General features: G+C 36.8%; 1 protein-coding gene across 1 annotated transcript in view; it reads left to right on the top strand.

The window, feature by feature from the left end:
* LOC149797128 (uncharacterized) overlaps nucleotides 1-20,027 on the top strand; it is a 51,881-nt gene that overhangs the window by 6,547 nt on the left and 25,307 nt on the right. Inside the window, exons 2-3 of the mRNA XM_089960717.1 lie at nucleotides 1,866-2,075; nucleotides 10,641-10,887. Coding sequence (XP_089816843.1) covers nucleotides 1,866-2,075; nucleotides 10,641-10,887 — 457 coding nt within the window. The remainder of the gene's footprint in view (nucleotides 1-1,865; nucleotides 2,076-10,640; nucleotides 10,888-20,027) is intronic.

Genomic DNA, 20,027 nt, shown 5'->3' with positions numbered 1-20,027 from the left:
AGCAATATAGTATGTTGTTCACAAAATCCATGTCCCTGGTCAGGTACACAGTGCACTTGATTTTGGACTAAGGTCATTTCCAATATTTATAACTTATAATCATTAAGAAATCCAACAAATAATACAAACTGAATACAAATTACTTAATTATTATTATTATTATTATTATTATTATTGCATGTTGTTAGATACATCACATACTTTCTCTTTTCAGTTAGATGTTAAAGAAGAAATAAATAATTATTTATTTTCCAAGTTACATATTGGATATGACATATGAGAGTAAAAAGAAATTTTTCGCCTCATTTTAAACTTTGTGTGAAAAAAGTCTTCGAAGCAGTGTTCAAATGAGTTCCTGACATACCTAATGATTTTCACATTTCAAACTCAGGTGATACTTTAAGGAACTCAAAAGCTGCAACGCTAGCAGTTTTGTGGTTTGTACTCTGGAAGCTGACTGCCGTCTGCTGCTAGACATCCTTGAAAATAGGGCAAACTTGTCAAAATTTAGAATCTTGTATTCTAAGAGGATCATTTTCTATTTCCATTCTACATTTAAAAGTATGCATTACAATGCCTAGCATTTATTCGTATCCTTTTTTTTTTTTGAAAAATAGTAAGAAACTTCGCTATATCTGGTTTGTCTTCAGCTGAAGTTCGCCCTTTAGAGTACTCCAACGCACCAGATGATTATCAATATTCAAATGTGTCGTATTTTGATCTAATGCACGTATGTTGTGCGTGTTTTCTGCTCAAATACGCTTAAGACGGGCTTTCATTTTCTCCTGATTTCCTTGTCACCAAGATGTTGTTATCGTTGTTGCTGTTGTTGTTAGTCATTGGCGGAATTTGTGGAACGTATGACATCACTGCATGCGAGAATTCCCGACAAAGTAACGAAATAACGAGCGACTTGGGGATTGAATTAAAAAGTGGCACCTCTTAATTCTAAATTGAATATTTGAGCGATATTTAAACCTAACAGCTTGATTATTTTTATATCACCAATAATGCCTTCGGAAAGCGTTTCTTTTCTTCCAAAGTTTAGTTTGATAGGAAGAGTCTAAGTCTTTACGAAAAACGAGGCTACTGGGGCTTAATGATAATTGCAATCATCACACACGTGTACCATCTGACAATTTCAGACAAATACACAGTTTTTTTTCCCCCAGTTTCGCTTCGTAATTTATGCCAGTCATTATGTATTTATTAAAATCCTTTCTTCTTTGGAAGAGTAGTTTGCAAACTCTTTGTACGGTTTTAACATTTTTTCAATAGCTTATTCAGAATTTTTGAAGCTTTTGACCTGACACATTTTACCCTTATGTCAATTGTTAGCCATCAAGCAAGGTATTATGTAACTGTGAAGTCCATTTAGTAACTAAGTTGTATTGCATTCATTTATTTTGTACGTTTAGTTTAACTCTTTTTTTATATTCCATTTTATCCATACATTCTTATCCAATATATAATTTATGATTCACACACTCGTTATTATCTCAAGTTATAATTTGTTTTACCATTGTATTTCCTAACACCATAAGTCATTACATATGTACGCGGCTCACAACTTGTCTGTTTTAAAAGAAATGTTTTTGTTTTAACAAAGATGTATAACTAGAAAAGAAACGAACCCATAACCAAAACATAAATTGAATCTAAGATCAACCAAATTGTAATAGGATATTTGATAGAACGCAAGAAAAACAAGAATGGAAAATATGGAATGAATTAAATAGATGAGTTTAGGGTGGACTGGAATATTATTGCATATGACGTATTTCTCATATTTTTATTTTTAGATGAGAATAGGGTGGACTGGAATATCATTGCATATGACGTATTTCTCATATTTTTATTTTTAGATCGAGGATAATCAACACGGTCATGACGATACGTCTCTCAATGCCATTTCCTTGAGGTGTAGGTTTCTTCACAAGGGTGGTAGTGGAGGAGTAATAGAATCAGGGGAAGGTCCTTTCGGCACTTGGCTTCAATGGACTGAGTGTGACCATGGAATAAATCAGACCTTTTCTTTTTTGACTTCCTTCGATCTACAGGTTGAACCAGGACAGGTGAGTATTTCAGTAGTTTCACGTTTGTTAAGTTTTCAATAGCTAAGGAACAGTTGGCATAACAGAATGTGGATTACACACACACACACACACACACACACACACATATATATATATATATATATATATATATATATATATATATATATATACATACAGTAGCCAAGTAATATAAATATTTAATTGGAATTCACTTAAAGGCAGACGTAAAAGGTGAGGGGATATGACTTTTCCTTCAGCCTGAAAGTGGCTTTCTTGAAGAAATCTTTGTTCTTATATTTAAACAACAACTCTTTATCTTGATCTAATTGGATGTTAGCTGCAGAGATATTCCCTTAGCTACTGATGTTAGGGAATGTCTGAAAACTTACAGTATAGTTCCACGTCAAGCGCGCATTTGCGGTTACCTGCCAATGTTTATTGACAGTTCACTTTCTTGAACATAAGAATATGCCGACTTTATACAATTTAAACATTTAGTGTGACCTTTTCAAAGCGCGACGATGAATCCGTGGTGGTGATATCATCGCTGCATCTCTTGGTAAATTGCCATGGATTCCATGAGCAAAATATCATGGTGAATACTATCTTCCAGGACAAATTTATTGGGGTCCAAGTGCACGTTTATATATCCGTCTTGATTCGCAAAACAGACCAAATGCTAGTGAAATTACAGTTAATCAAACCGATCAAGCTTGCTATGTTCACGATATCGCCTATAAAAATGCTGACTTACAACAACGACACATAGCAAATGTAAAGATGATTCATGCGTTAAAGTCTATCAAAAGTGCAAGTTTAACAGAAAAGCTCGCACGGTGGTTGATACGTTATTATGCAGTCAACATATTATCACCGATGTGGGTATTGGAAAGGTGCAACAGCGATTAACAAATTAGCACACTAAGCATACATTTACAAGCGAGTTGCAAAGGAGTGATTGGTAATGAAGCAAATTTATCTAACGGCTCCGAAAGGATTCAGAATAGATAGTTTGATGCTAAAACTCCCATCGAAGTTCATCAGACTGATATCCTGTTTTTGCCTCCCGACCCAAGACGGGGACGGCAAGGCCTAAAACAAGAGGGACTTGTGCATATATACTAGTACGCGTTAACCGTCGTTGATGTTGTAGGCAGATATAAAGATACAGCAAAAACATCAGCAAAAGTCGCAGATGCATTTACGCGAATTTATACACGTTGTCGCTTAACTTGGCCACGATTGCTGCAGGTCGATCAGTGCAAATACTTTCTTGGAGTATCGCTGATGGAATGACATAATGTAAACACTGGAATACATCGTGACCAGGAAGTCTTTGAAAGATTTAATGGAACAGATGCTGACCGGCTGTTTGGGCATCAGTTTGCTCATGAATTATGAATGCAGCAGTGTTCTGAGACAGCAAAGTTATCTCGTGTTTGGGTGATACGACTTCTTAATGCTGTTGCCGCGTTTAATAGCAAAGTCACATTTGCAACGCAGCCTGCCGCCGCAATTGGAAAAAAAGACAGTGCAGGTATAACAACGAGTCACCGATAACAAACCGGTTCTGGGCAGCGTCGTAATAATCAGGTATTTATATGAACCTGGTGAGCTGGAAGGCAGTAAAATAGAGCAACCGATCCCATTTTAAGTCTAACAATGTATAGAATTCCAAACGCAATCACAGATATACGGGTAAACCTGCAATTTATAGACTGGAGTTGTCCGCAAACAATTGCTAATAATCTCCGCAGGTTAAAAAAAATAACCAGCGTAGGTGTTATGGGCTAATTAACAACGCAGTAGCACCTCTGCCACGTTTAAATATTCAAGACAGGTAAGTACAACCTTGCTCTTGCACGACCAAGTTAATTATCTATCCTGATATTTTTATACATTAAAACTCAGTAATATAATCATGATCAAGATCAAAACACGAGTTTGTGTGCTCTCTCATCGCGATGGTATGACAGGCAGTACTGGTTTTCCTTATGGTGGATTACCGGCATAAACTACTCTATCCAATTGCAACATGTATGCAACTCGTGATACAGCTAAGAAGGCTAAATTCAACCATTCTCTGTAATCGTAGATAATCCAAATCCATCTTGGATTTGATATTATTAATCCTTGCAACAAATGAAACGTAATTGCATATCCAAGCTTCTAGGAGGACTCAGTTTTGTACGTTGATACTAGGGCCCGTACAACTTACTTACACGCACGTAAACGACGTCGTTGAGTAGCAGTATTTGAGTTTCATCATATCCAGCTATTGCTACTGAAATAGTCTGGCGACGAGTATCCGGCGGGCGATATATCAGCTGGACTGGTTTATCTGTGAATTTTCCTAAATTAACTTTGTTGCTGAAGATCACCCGCTACTTATTTAGTGATGCAACGATCAAACAGTCTGGTCTCCATGTTGCTAAAAATAGCTCAGTGTCGTCTGTAGAATAAGCCACGCATTTTTTCACACGGAACTAGATCGGATTTTAAACGCAGTCTAAATTTCAGTTGCTGCAACGCCTAGTCAACAAGAACTTCCTTGTAGTGGTCAATGTGTTCCATCAACCGCTGATGAGAAAATTCACCTGCAATTGGAACCGGCTGATCTAGATCAGCATACATAAATACCGCTACCGGTTTGATTGCCAGATGGTCACCCACTCTAGCAACATGTCTAACGTCTCTTTCGTTACAGTATCATTTTCATTCCAGATGTTAACTCATTGTATGCATTTCTTGCCCATCATGGCGAGATCCCAGCTATCACCTCGCCATTGAAATAAACTATAGTAAGATTGTACGTTAAAGTGTCTGTGTTTTCTTATATCTTTCGCTAGCATATGCGTGGGAGTTAACACAGTGATACTAAACAATACAATAGCTACCACTGCGTTTTGTTTCTATCACGTGATCCACACAGCGGATGTTACCACGAACGCAAATTCCATATTATTAACATGGAACAGGCCAACCACCCTTGCGAACTCGATGAGCCGACTATTTTTATTTTTTTCCAATCATTATATTATTCCATATATTTAATTTATATCAATACTAAAATACAAGTCGAGTGATAAAACTCTTACAGGAAATCGAAATTAAAGATTTCATATATAATGCCAGACACGGAATCTCCCCCCCCCCCCCAATAAAAATACAAAATAAACTAATTGGGTTATGGGTGTTGCATGAAGCACAATGTGAACTTTCGCGTGCAGAATAAAACCGCAATTGCTTATAAATACAAATATTTTGCAACCAGGTTTTATCATTCACGATATAATAATTTTCGGGAGGTTCTTCATGCAGTTATCAGATTTGACAGTGAAACGAGTTTTTGTATGATGCCATCATCAATATAGTTGTCGCTAATCAGTGGCAGCAAATATATATATATATATATATATATATATATATATATATATATATATATATATATATATATATATATATATATATGCAAGATTTTTTATCCCGACCCACTTTGAAAAATCTGATATAATATTTTATCGCTGGTGACTGGCAGAATATCCGACTTCAATCACCTGTCTCGAAAACAAATTAAACAAACAATTTTATTATAACGACGAATTAAGAAAATATCTATGCAATTATTTATGCGATTGACAATTTGTAGCTTAACAATTATCGTTTACATCCAGACCTGAAAGTCGATAAAACCAGTGACGACTTTGAACAAACACAAACTTAAAAGAATCCGGAAGATATATACTTCCATCCAAATACAGATTTGTTAAATTGCTTCAGTCATGTTTGGCGGATTCGCTTTTGACGCTGCCGGTAGGTGACTTAGTTGTATTTGTCCCGCTCTCGAAAGTGTTGGAGCAGCGCTGTCATACGAACACGAAAGTAACAACACATCATGAGCATGAACGCTACAATTGCGAAAACCTATCGCTGCTGATGTGGCGACCGAAGTCGCTACATATAAATTTGTTGTGTATGAAGACGCTACGCCTAAAGTCGTTGCAGATATGTCGCCTGTCTAAAGATGCAACAAATAAATCCACGTCGACTAAAGTAACAACTGGTAAATCAACGTCTGACATTGATTCTGTCATGCTACAATCCACCACGTGCTGGTACACCTTATCGTGATTGCCTGCGATGGGCGATTTATCACCAGTGTATTACTTTTTTGCTGCTGTTTTATGATTACCTGATCATTTCAAACTTACCGTTATCGCTTCTACACGCAAATTAGTAGATTTCCGTGTTGCTCAGTTAACTTGAGTCTTATTCGCGATATGATGGGGTCGTGACATAGGATATACACCTCGCTATCACGGGGTTGTGACATGGTAGATTCACCGGCTGATAACAATACTGTACTTACGTGTCAATAGAACAGATGGAGTCACTGTTTTAAGTCCAAATGTCTTTAAGTCAATTAACAGTAAAATCCAAAATAATTAAATCTTGTTTAATGTTAACTCATTGTAAAATAAAAAAGTATTCTTCCTTGAATACGATGGTAATAGTCAATTTTTCCGTTCAATAGACCAGTTCAACTATTAATATTTTACTATGAATACATGTTTCCAACTGTATAATTCCAATTAATACATTTCTCAGCACTCTCTCAAGACCGATATCAACTGTAAGAATGAGTGATTCCGCGTTATACTTCACTTATATAGAAATATGTAAGTTAACAGCGCAGTAGATTAATACGCCATTTTGATTTGATTCCAGGGTTTCGGTGAATCATTATTATCTCGAAACACTAACACGTAGTAAACAAAATCAGCTGTTCACATTTAACCAATCAGAAACTAGGACAGTCTTGCTTTTTTGTCAGTGCAAATGTCCTCGATGGATTACATGATGCCATTTTGACCGCCATTCTCGTGAAGTATGGCCTGTTTGGACCATGTGGTGTTATTTATTTGAACTTAGTACATTGACTTAGGAACTTATGAATGAAACCAACGTGCGAATTATATATGACTAATTTTAAAAGTGCAAAACTTATTCATATTATCTAAGAATTAAAATTGTCATTAACTAAATGATTCTTATAAACTATTATTATAAAAGTAATATACATGACACCTTCCTCCATAAAATAGAAAGATTTATGTAATAAAACGTTATTCGGGAATTTTAGCCATATATACATGTAATTAATATTGCATATAATATGAATGATACAAAACATAGAAATTATTGCAATATAGTACTCCTATACACGTGAAAGTGTCGTGGCAATCAAATTTTACTTTCCTTTGATGTGCCTAACATCGATATTACACGACTATAACATCAGACTACACCTTAAGAATCTTTGGCTCTTGTTTTTCATTTTATTAACGAAATAATGGGGGTTGTGATCGCCGAAGAGAACATCTAGAGAAGTACCTGCACTAACATACTCTTCAAAGCTGCAAGGCGAACATCAAATCCAAACATTCCTTCTCGATCGTCAGATAATTTCTTTGGTACTTATTAAAATTCTTTACAAAATTAGCCAATTGGATGTCTTCCTGTATCAAAACTCCACTAACACCTACATCACTTGCATCTACAAACATTTTACATGATTTTTCAAATCTGGACGGAATTAACTGATGCACTCTTGAGTATGTGCCTTTAATTTGTCGAAAGCCACAAGACATTTATCCGACCAACGAAACCTGTTCTTCTTATCGAAAAGACTGGTCAAGAGTTCAGCTATTGTGGAAAGATTAGAGCGAAATTTCCGATAATATCCGGACATACCCCAAAATCACGTCACTTGCTTCTTACTGATAGGTACGGGGGATTCAGAGATAGCATTGACCTTAACTTCTATAGGTTTTATTTACCATGTCCCAAAATATGTCCTAAAAAAAGTAACACAAGCACAGCAACAGTCACATTTATTTAAGTTGATTGTCAAATTTTCTTGTCGGAATGTTCAATAAAATTCCGGTTGGTTTCCAAGTGGTCTTTTCAAGTGTTGTAGATGATGATGTCGCCGATGTAAGCGTCACAACTCCCGATACCCAATTTTATCATAATCATCACACATTGGAAAGTACTGGGGAAACATTTCATCAACAGTGTCATGACTTACTACTGGTAAAGTCCATCGGAAGTCACCAATGCTGAAATTTCATTTCGTCTTTCCGTCATCGGAATTTGCCAGAATCCCTTTAAGAGGTCAAATTTGGTGATAATTTTATTGTTCTGTAATAAATACATACAAGGAAAGTTTTATCTTGTTTCGGCAGTAGAATACATGGTGAACTTCAGATACTTTTACATGGTTCGACGAAGTCGTACTCCAGGAACTACCGAACTTCTTTCTACAAATTGTCTTATTTTAGAGGCTTCATCTATTAGGGATGTTGTTTCACATGGGTCAAATCTACAGTTTCAACGCCGTTGCAGTTTTAATTTCTTCGTACAGGAATATTTTTAAACAAGTGCTTCTATTCTCCTAATAGCTGTTTTAATTCGATCATCTATTTATGTAGCATATGCAAAAGTTTCTGTTCTAGAGTATCTAATATTTCTGAATTGCCAAGAGTGGTCACTAAAGTCTCTACAACTCAAGTTCAAATCTTCATATAAATCCTCAGCGTGTGGATCAGTTTCTACTAAATTAATTGAATAATTTACATGGCTACCTCTGTCTACACACTCCTATCATATTAACTTATCAACATGACAACATCATTCCTATTTCACCATGCATGATTATTAATTTATTTTAAGTCACTTTTTTCTTTCTAACTTATTAGGACCAAAAAATCTTTGTCCGAAGCTTTTCCTGTATTTCTCTGAAGGACAAAATGAGTAAAAAAACTTTACCAAAGCTTCTACTAAAGTCGTAGGTTTTATATTAGTCAAAGGGATAGCTTCTGGATATCTTGTGTATGCGCTCATAATCGTCAACAAGTGTTGTCAAACATGATGTCAGGTAAGTGACCGACACAGTATATCATTTTGCACTAAATGGTTCGTTAAATGCATCAATGAGCCTTTGGTATCTTCTGATTCGGTTTTGTTTCCATTTGGCAAGCATGACAAGATCCACAATATATAGAAACATAACTTTCAATTCTCGGACAATTAAAACGATTTAGGGTCTTAAAATAAGTCTTTCTGACTCCAAAATAACCAAACAGGTACATTTCATCGGACAGACTATGAATTTCCTGTCCAATCGAGCAACAGTTTGATAGATTACTGACCACTCATCAGCAATGGGTACTTCAGATGGCATGCATTTCCTAGTAAGGACCCCAGTTTTCAAAACATAGCAAGTTCCTACTTACGTGACATCAGGCTTGCTAATAGCCCTCTGAAATAAACATAGATCACTGGACCTTACCCGTGTGAGATAACTAGTGATTTTCTTTTATCACCTGATTAGAATGAAGAGAATGTTTAGCCGAAAGAGTATCAATATAATCTAAATTGCTTGAATGATCCAAACTAGGCGCAAATTTGACAGAAGCTTAAAAAGTCAGCTAAAGCAAAAACATCTTGATCAACATCATTCTCAAAAGCACGCGTTGCCCTTGCTCTTGTAACTGCATCAGGCTGTATATAATCCAGCGATTTCAACTTCAGTAGGATCAACTCATTCATCCAAAAAAGGCTTGTTAGTCATATTTAATTAACCACTACCTTATCTCTAGCTAGGTCATTACCTAGAAGAAACAAAATGAACTCAATAAATAGGCAAAGAAGTCACTGCTTCTATATTCACTGCTCCAGAAACTAAGTTTTGTGACAAATCAGCATAACGGAGAGTAACATCAACTGAAGAGTTCTTAAATGCGTTAATACCACAACACATTTTCCATTAATCAATTAAGTCCTACATAGTAAAGAGACTGTAATTTTCTTGTTTCGCATGCGTATGACTAGTCCGTCGCCTTTCTAAGCCGTATATCGGCATTTCATGCCACATAACAAAACATGACTCTACAGCCCAGTAAACAGAATTACTACTATCTAGAATGACCAAGCAACTATACGCGAGAATATTCAAAGAATTCCTTTTGCTAAGGAGCTAGGTGGGTCTATATTACGACAGTAATCCATGAATTACTGCTATCTAGAATGACCAAGCAACTATACGCGAGAATATTCAAAGAATTCCTTTTGTTAAGGAGCTAGGTAGGTCTATATTACGACAGTAATCCATGCTACCATAATATTTAATGAATTCCATTCATTATGACGTAAGCTCCTAGCTATTGGCTAATATCTTGATTTGAAAACTCTATTCCCAACATCGACTGGAGATAATCAAAAGAATTATCGCTACAATCTAATAAAGCTCTAAACGTAAATCATATTGTTGTTGTTTGTCTTCTTCTTCTTCTTCTTTTTCTTCCTCTTCTTCTTCTTCTTATTATTATTATTATTATGACCAGTTCAGTGAACTAGTGGTTAGAGTGTCCGCCACAGATGCGGGAGGTCGCGGGTTCGAAGCCCAGTCGAGTCATACCAAAGACATATAAAAATGATACTAACAGCTGCCTCGCTAGGCGCTCAGCACACACGCAGACACATATATTATTATTATTATTATTATTATTATTATTATAGGGAAGCGGTGATGACACAGCTGCTAATTATGTAAAGTTCAAGTGCAGAAACTTTACAGACGATACAGGTTCCACTGAGAGTGAACTGGCTTTGGGGAACGGTGAAGGCATGTTCGGCTCCTACGGACACTGGAGTCAAAGTTGTCCATCGAAAACCGCAATATGCGGAATCCAAGTGAGGATCGAAGGTGACCAGCATGGCTCAGACGACACGGCACTCAATGATGTTAAGTTTTATTGTTGTGAATAACGACTTCAATTCATGAAATAAAATTGGAATGCAAAGCCAATAAAACGCCAGAAAAGTAAAAGCGTCATTTATGAAAATCCAAGATACGATAACAAAATACCCAAACTAAAAATATACCTGAAAAATATAAATCTGAAATTGCAAAGTAGATTTTGAGTCTTTTTTATAAATTATATACTAGATATAAGTAAGTCTAATCCCCGGAATAATTTAAAAATGTAAAATGAAATTATTTATTAATACTCTCCAGTCTCATAACAATAGCAATGTACTTAAAATACACTGATTTGATGGGCACGGATACAAGGTAAAAATAGACAGTATGTTTAGGTTTGCACCGAAACAAGGAAATCCCAGTTAAGGGGTTACGTTATTTGTCTCCCATCGAGGCTTGCCGGGGTGGGGGATATAATGTAACTCCGCGACTATGGTTTTCTTGTCTCGGTGCACACCCCGACGCCGATTCTTTTTCTCACCCAGTAATTTCCTTTAAAGTAAAAAAGAACTCGCTTGTGCAATATAGTTCACGCGCAATGTTTACATGAGGTGCAATAACACAAATATGTTAGTGAGGACTGTGACGTGACCGTGTTATCCGAAGTACAGTTTTATACGTGAGCCAAAAAAAAGTTACAACATAAAACGTAGCATAGTATTGAGGTATTATCACATTTAATATTTGGATGCTATATGAAATGAACAACAATAGATAATATTTATTACAAGAGATGTTTCATTTTCATCAGTTCCAATTTAGAAAATTATATTGTAAGGAATGAAATGATACTGGGCACACACCTCTATTATAGTGTGTAGGCTATTACATGTAGCATGAGTGTCCGTGTTTGTGGTATTCACGAGTAATTAGAGATCCGTGTCACAATCGTATATAACTGTCCTTCTCTTAGGAGGTGGTGAAAATGTTTACGACGTGTGTGTGATTTGGATTTTTAACGTAGCTTTAACAATTTTTCAGTCATATCGCTACGATGTCTGCACTGTGGCAGTTTATAGTGATGTCTTGCACTGGGGCATCATGCCGTAGACATGTAGCATGATGTCCCACCCAGTCACATTATCCTGACACCAGGCCGACCATTCCTAACACTAACCTCTTAATGCTGAGCGCCAAAGCGAGGCAGCTGTTAGTACCATTTTTTAGTCTTTGGTATGACCTCCCGCATCCGAGCCGGACGCTCTAACCACTAGGCTGTTTGTGACATACTTGTGTTGTAATTAATATTGATTGTAAGATTACCACCATGTATGAAAGACCCTCCAGATACAGACCCTAGCTGATAACCATGTGATGAAGGTTCAAATTCACGATTTCTTGGAAAATTTATATTTTCTGTATTGGAAATATGGCAAGTGTTGCTGAAGGATCTGCTGCAGGGAAAATTATTTGTGGAATAACGAGTGGACGGATAAATGATTCCCTCTGGCTGGTAAGTGCATTATTTTTCATCAAAGATTGCATGCACATGTTTGATTCAACTGGAGCACAATGGGGATGTTTAACAAAATTAGAAGAAAGGATGCTTGACATAACACATTTCTGGCTGTTACTAAGTTTTCTGAAGTTGTTGTGAGAGTTGGGATTTTTGTGGCCAGTGATGTGTATAGCCTGAGTGTCTGGAACATTGATTTCTATTAGTTTCTGACATATATATTTTCTCACGTTAGAGTTTGTATTGCGATTAGAAGCCAAGTCGGGCAAGTTTACTTTCATAGCCATTTTGTTTCATTAGCGACTTAAGCTTTCTGGCACCAACTGGTGCATGTAAAAACCATTGCTCATTTGGCCGAGGTACGCGCACGTAAGTTATAAAGGAAAGGTAAAATGGATGGTCAGGGTTACAAAAATCACTTGGACGTTTGCCCGTAAAACATTTGTAGATAGTTACCGGACATCTATCTGGAAATAGAGGGTTAGCGTACATCCTTGGTTTTTCATTTCTTGTGTTTTTTTTATATCCTCCATGTCCTGTCTTCGTCTGCCTCTCGTTAAACTCTAAAGATTTTAATTTAAGTTCGCAATCTGGCTCTAATGATATGTATCCCCACTTTATGTTTCTGTATTCTTCTCCCCATCCACGTACCCCAAAGTGCAAAGTATTATTAAACAATAAAGTGTTCAGTAAATCTGACTATGTGCTGGGGCCTAAAAGCGAGTATTCATAATTTTTTTTTTATATGTCATCATCAGTTACTGCATCAGCAGTTTTGGGTTTGTTTTCTTTTCCTTTCTTCATCAGATCTTTCTGTTTACTTTTAGGGCCTCTCATGCTTGATAAAATTCAGGGCCATAAACCAAGCTGCAATTGTTTCTGTTTCGTCGCAGATATCGTTCAAAACTTCCCATAATACCTACAATAAATTATAAAAAGCCTTGTACCTAGGTTAACATCTCTCACTCTGTTTTTTTTATAATTTGTCATCCATGTTGGGGAGGGCCTAAATTGTTTTATCAGTCAAGTTATTTAATTTATAAGGAAGTTTACCTTTTAAAACTATAAATAAAATTGGTCTTCATTACATAATATTTTTGGGGAAATTAGCTATTCATTCTTGAACTCATTCAAAAATTCATTTATTTTTAACAAATTGAAAGTATATCAGTTGCGCTATGCATCATTTTATTTGCTCGTATATTATTCTTTAAATTCAATTGTGTGTTATCAATCGATATGTAGGCCCTTTTTTACCTCTCAATGTTGTCGGCTCTTATTCACTTCCATCATTCTGACGAATTGGAAGTGAAAATCTTGAGAGAATGCTGTTCAGGGCAGGTGCCGGCACTTCATGTATAGGGCGCGTCTCATTGTTTTTCTCAAGATATTCTTCTAGTAGTTTTATGTGTCCCAATGTCTTGCGTTTGGTATTCACATTTTCATGCTCTAAAACAAAATTTGTGACAAATTGATCCTCCACCTCTATAAATCTGCTCTCTTTGACTGTTTCAGTGTTTTTTATTTCCACTCCTGACTTTGTTATTTTCTCCGACGAAACTTGGTTCGGTTTCAGAGACACATTTATTTCATTTATTTCCCAGTCATCAAAAAGAACGGAAAGATACTCTGACTCATTCTATGGTGAATTTTCTGAAATAACTAGTTCATGTTTAGCATAATTTGTGTATCTTCCAACGTCCAAAAAGCGTTCTGTATACATGGAATGGGTACCCAGTGGGTGGTAAATACTGACGATTTTTGCTCTTCTACCTTTAAGAGTTAAGATGTTTCCTAGCTTGTAGTCAATCTTCTTTTTGTCTTATCTTTATCGTTTTGTTTCTAAATCTCCTTTTGTAAGTTATTTTTTCTCTCCATCTAAAAATTATTTTGTTAAATGTCCCAAATTGTTAGCGTTTGTTTGATCGGAAAATAACTCCATCAGGCCAGGCATAAGACAACAATTTTTGCGTCCCTCGATAAAGTAGTCCGTATCGCGTGGACACCTTGACTGAGACGAATGGTCCGAGATGAGATAAGAAAAATAAGGTTAGCAAAACAGCTAGATTTCGACGTCGCATGGGTGAGAATATTATAACTAGCTATTTGTTGTCTCTGTTCATTGTACAATTTGTTTTTGTTCTATTAAGTCGGAGGGAAAAATTGATCTCATTCAAAATGTCACAAGGCCTGTCAGTTCATATTTGCCGAGGAGCTGCTTGCCGATTTCAATCAGAGTCAGTTATTGTGAAACGTTAACCAGTTAACCAATACCGGACCCTCCTTGCAGAAAGCTTTTTCGGATATATATATCGTAGTAAATGGATTGTCTGGTCGGTGTTATAGAACGTGAAAACGTATATATGTGCACATGCTCTATATGCAATATTTAATTCTTTCATATTCCACCACAAAACAACAGAGAGAGAGAGAGAGAGAGAGAGAGAGAGTGATACGAATAACCGCGATCTCCTAAATGTTTGGAAATTATTTAAAACTCCGTGTTATCTTATGGCATTAACCCGTAAAAATTTACATTAACGTCCATATTATATATGTAACTATTTAATTCTTTATATTTTAAAAACAAATATAAAATAATATTTGAGCCATAAATCTACGTTATTAGGTCGTAGACATACAACTGTAACATACGATACATTATTTTGTGTTAGAGTCACTGATATTAGATAGCATAAGCCACAGGGTGCCAGGCTCACTAATATTATATACGATCTTTGGTGTTTGACTCAATCAATCTTTCATCTTTATTTCCTCCTTTTAGAAGATTATTAACAAAGAGAAGTGGTACAGACACGAGATTGGCAAGGACAAGACGTACAATTACATATATAAATCACAAACTCGTACATACAATCATAGAATTACACATAAATTACAAATGCGCACTTATATAAATAGGAATGCATTCTGTACGTAAAATTTTGATAGCGTTTCCTTAGATAAATGGGTCATTCCTATATTCTCTAACTCAGAATAATATATGAGGTACACAATAATCAAATTTGAGAATTAGGACAGATTTCACATCAAGTATATTAACAGTTATATAATCAAAGCTGTGCAGTCAAGCCATCTGTGAGGTAACCCAGCGGTATATTTTTGAGATAGTCATTCATTTATCGTTTTTTCGTTAGTTATCTATAAAATGCGCATTAAAGCAAAGAAGCAAACAGACATTCCATTTAGTTGCAAAATTGATGTAAGCTAACGCCATAAAATGTGCGTAAATTTCGGGGTCATTCATTCCGCAGGTGTATGGGAATTCCCTCACTAGTAATTACTGAACAAATTCAGGTATATTATAAAAATATGCACGAAGTACAATATCAAAAGTATTGGTAATATGCGCCCAATATAGATCACGCATTACTTGTGCTTTTGAACACGAGATAAGTATATGAGCAATAAAATCATTTCATTTAATACTTATTTTTGTCTTCGTTAACTTTACATTGTCAGAATCGTGCAATATTTTACGATATTAAATACCATATTGCACGCACGTGCACGACACCTGTGCCTAAAATGAGAGGAACTACTTTCTATTGTAAACAAACAATGGACACAGACGTCAGCACTTACGATTTATTTTATTTGTCTGTGGATGAAGTAAACCAACTCTTTGAGCCATTTGAATGTAGATATGCTAAAGTTGACTGTGGATAAATTCATAATCACAAAAGAAACTATTAACGAAGCTGGCGATTCAACATGAGCTCAGAAATGTCAAGCGATGGCTGTATGCTAACAAACGTGAGACACGCTGCATTGAAAATATAATTCCGGACCATTTAAACACGTATTTAGCCGAGAAGTTTATAACGATTTTAAAGCGAATCGTTCTGACTATGAGTCATGCTCTTTAGATTCTAAAAGCAACAACACAGAAAGGCATCTTAAGACTAAGGGATATCACGTATCTCTTAGAGACAGCTCATTTCAGAAATCAATCGCAGCACTAAATTCTCAAAAATATGCAGTTGATGAAGACTGGTTTTGGACGAAAAGCAAGAGCATCAGAGCCGATAAGCCACGATGACGAAGAAGCATTTTATTTTTCAAGCAGGTGAAATGGGCTCTCACACGCCCGCTGCTTTACAATTTTCCTTGTTCTACCTTTTTGATGAAAATGTTTGGATTTAGAGGCCGAGACGAGCAAAGAAATTTAAAGTTTGGAGATGTATCAGTTTTCAAAGATTCCGCCGGTACCCAATATCTTCAGTATGCTTAGAGGGATAACAAAACTTTTGACGGTACTGGGAGGGATGACTACAAATTCACAATACCTGGATTTTTTTCCCACCGGAACAGCACCGGAGCGAGACTCTGTTCAGCTTTACATGCAAGTAGTGAATGGGGCCACTTTAGCGATAATGGGAATTAGCATTAAAAACACCCCTGGGCCACTTTGGCGACAATGGGAAATTTAACATTACGAAAACCCCTGGGCCACTTTAGCGACAATGGGAATTAACATGGGAATAGATTTTGGGCTTGTCTAGGGACAAGGGAAATTTAACATGGGAGAAAAAAGCAATTTTAGCGACAAGGGGAATTTAACATGGGAATACTGTGTAGGCCTATCTAGGGACAAGGGGAAATGGAACAGGGTCGGGACCCTATTTTAATACGGCCCCGACCTGATGGGTCTATGGAAAGGGAACAGGGAAAAAATTGAAACAGGGAGGGGTCTCTATTTTTTTTTAAATTAAAAAAAATATTAAAAAAGGGGGTAGGCAATTGAAAGTCTATCTCTTTTCGAGAGATTGGAGTGGCCCTGAAAAGAGCCTTTGGTTTTCTTCTTCTTCTTCTTTGTTTCTTCTCTCCTCCTCTTTCATTCTTCCCTCTTCTACGATGGCCTTCGCGGCCAGTTCATTTAATATGAGCCTGGCATATTCCAGGTGTACATGAAGTTCTAGCAGTTTTGCTAGTCTGGTGTTCATTCTCTTGATCAATCAACAAGGGTAGCTAGACTGCCGAGCGATTTTTAATTTATACTAAAAGCGCGGACGTGAAGAAAAACATCCCCCTAAAACAAAATTTATATTACCTAGATCATCACCAAACAACGCGCGGACCTAAAAGAAACACTCACTGACTTTTTTATACTACCCATCACTATTCTAAAAATTTTTCATTAAACCAATAATATACTATCCACTAACGCAAAGGAGTCAAATCTAACCCCAAATCTACTATTTACGCACGTCAAACAGCAAAAAAACATGATCATAATCTACTATCCACACAAACCTACTTCAGCGCTTACAATCACTCACACATATAAACATATACAATCACACTAGAAAAGAGTCAGTGTTTATATTCACACTACTCTACATACACACATTGGCAAATCTATTACTATTTCTTTTCTAGAGATTGGGTAGCCCTAAAAAGGGCTGTTTTTTTGCTTGCGTGAAGTTGAAGCTAGGGCGATCTTTTAGTTTCTAAGAATGCGACGTCCTCTGACGTTAGACTTTCTCACGATAGGTCTGCTTCTTCGGAAAGAGAAGAAGAACTCTTTGGTGTCGATACGGCAATCAACAAAGCCTCTGTCAGGTTCAGGTTGCTGTTGCTGCTGCTGCTGCTGTTGTTGTTGTTGTTGTTGTTGCTGTCTCTGAAGTCTGTACTTTTCTGTCCATTCTTCTTTCTCCCTGTTCACTTCTTCTCTGAAGAGTTCTTCTATCAGGTCTTCAGTGACTTTTAACATTCTCACATTCTCTATCTCTTCTAGCTTCGGTATCAGACTGTGTCTGACCCTATGCAAATTCACGTAGGCTTCGTTTAGTTTAGCTAGTTTGGAGCACATCTTCGTAGGAGGATGAGTCGACAATGGATGGTTAGACTGGAAACTACTCCGGTTCTTAAAGTCAAAGCGCGGACGTGAAGGAAAACATCCCTACACGGTTTTCGAGCTGGAACGTTTAATGAGTGTCATGAGAGAGATAGAGAGAAGTCAAAGTGCACGAATCAAAATTCTTATAGCCAAACAAAAGACAAAGGCATTTTTTTCAAAACACAACATTTTTTATTCAAAATCACTTAACACTAACCAACAACTCTAATATTTTTAACAATAATCCAACAATATAACATCAAACATTTTTTTTTCAAATACCAAACATTTTTTTTCAACTCACACATTATTTTGGATAGGGCTGACAACGCTGTGAATGAAATTGTGATTTCCACTGTTGGAAGTCATTAGGCCATTGATGGACGCTACGTTTCCTAGCTTGAGACAAAATATAAGCATACTGGTCACAAAACCATCGATCTACTTTCACATCGTTTCTAGAAGAAGAACGAGGATCAAAATGAGTTACTAAATGTTCTAAGGAATAGCCCAGGCTGCGATGATGCAGAAAATACACACAATATTGTCCACACACCAAGGAATCTGTGCCTTGTAATTTCACATTATTGAATCGTGTGGTCTGAGCATTTCTTCTCATAAAGTCGATGATATCGTCTTCCAAAGGAGGCAATCCGTAGGAATCGAAATATTCCACACATCCTTTTTGAGGAAAGTAGACCGCTACCCAGTGGTTTCCTGGGAGATGACTGTCGTCCGTGTTGATCACATAAGCTTGATGGTCTTGAGGTTTGCGATGAGGCAGTTCATCTTTAGCACAGACGACATGATTCCAAGAAGCAGTGTACGAACTGTGGTTCAAAAGGTAATAAAGTTCCCAGGTATCCATGTTTTGTGTGTTTTATTTTCTTCTTCTTCTTCACAGGTAATGATAAGTCATCAATTCGATCCTGACCTTTTGCTTGAAAATGTCTGACAAGTAAAAGGCGTTTAGCTCCGACTTCTTATTCTGGTCAAAGAGAGATTTGATGCGACGGCGCTCCAGAGACGTTAATGGAGGAGAAGAATGTTTATCCAAGCCTTTATACCACTCGTTCAACACGAATTCTATCTCGATGACACCCCAAGCTTTGTCCAGATATTCGTCCAATTTTTCTTCTTGGCTCAACTTCAGACATTTGTCGTGTTGAATTTGACTGGGATGATCGTTGTGACATCCATAGCACTCTTCCTTGATCAATTCTTTCATTACATCTGTCAGGAATATAGCAAAACAGGAGACTAAATGGGCTTCTTGTTCTGGCCATCTTGACTTCATCATGATAACGTCTTCGTCTTGGGATTCTTCTTCTTCTTCCATGGTCTCCTCACATTCCATCTTCAAAGTTTCTCCACTAGGTAAAGAGGGATAACAGTCTTCCATGGCTTCTAATAATCTAGAATGACTTCTCCTAAACTGTTGATTTCTATGGTATTGTCAAATTCTGCATACAGGAGGACGTTCACTGTGTCAGGTAGAGGATTAGTAAATTGAAGTTCCACACGAATCTGACCGGATTTTATAGGGTGGAAATGTCCCTCGTCGCTGCCTTGGTCTGGAGTGAAATCAAACGCCCACAAACCGTAGCCTCTTGTATAATCCTCGTACGATATGCCGTGACTGGTGTTGGTTCCTAACTGTCCGGTGGCTTCGTACAGGGACAAGTACGACCTCAAGTAATTCCTGTCACCAAACTTAGGCTCAAACGGTCGGGTACACAGTGTCTTGCCATCGCGACTGACTTCGATCTTGGCTACGTTGTAATGATGAAACAGGAAAGGATTTTCGTTGTGGACTCCGTTGAA

The sequence above is a fragment of the Sinohyriopsis cumingii genome, chromosome 6 (genome assembly GCF_028554795.1).
Source record: "Sinohyriopsis cumingii isolate HCF-2022 chromosome 6, ASM2855479v2, whole genome shotgun sequence".
NCBI classification, from domain to species: domain Eukaryota; kingdom Metazoa; phylum Mollusca; class Bivalvia; order Unionida; family Unionidae; genus Sinohyriopsis; species Sinohyriopsis cumingii.
Note: the sequence above shows the minus strand (reverse complement) of the source record. Positions and strands in the feature narration are given on the sequence as shown.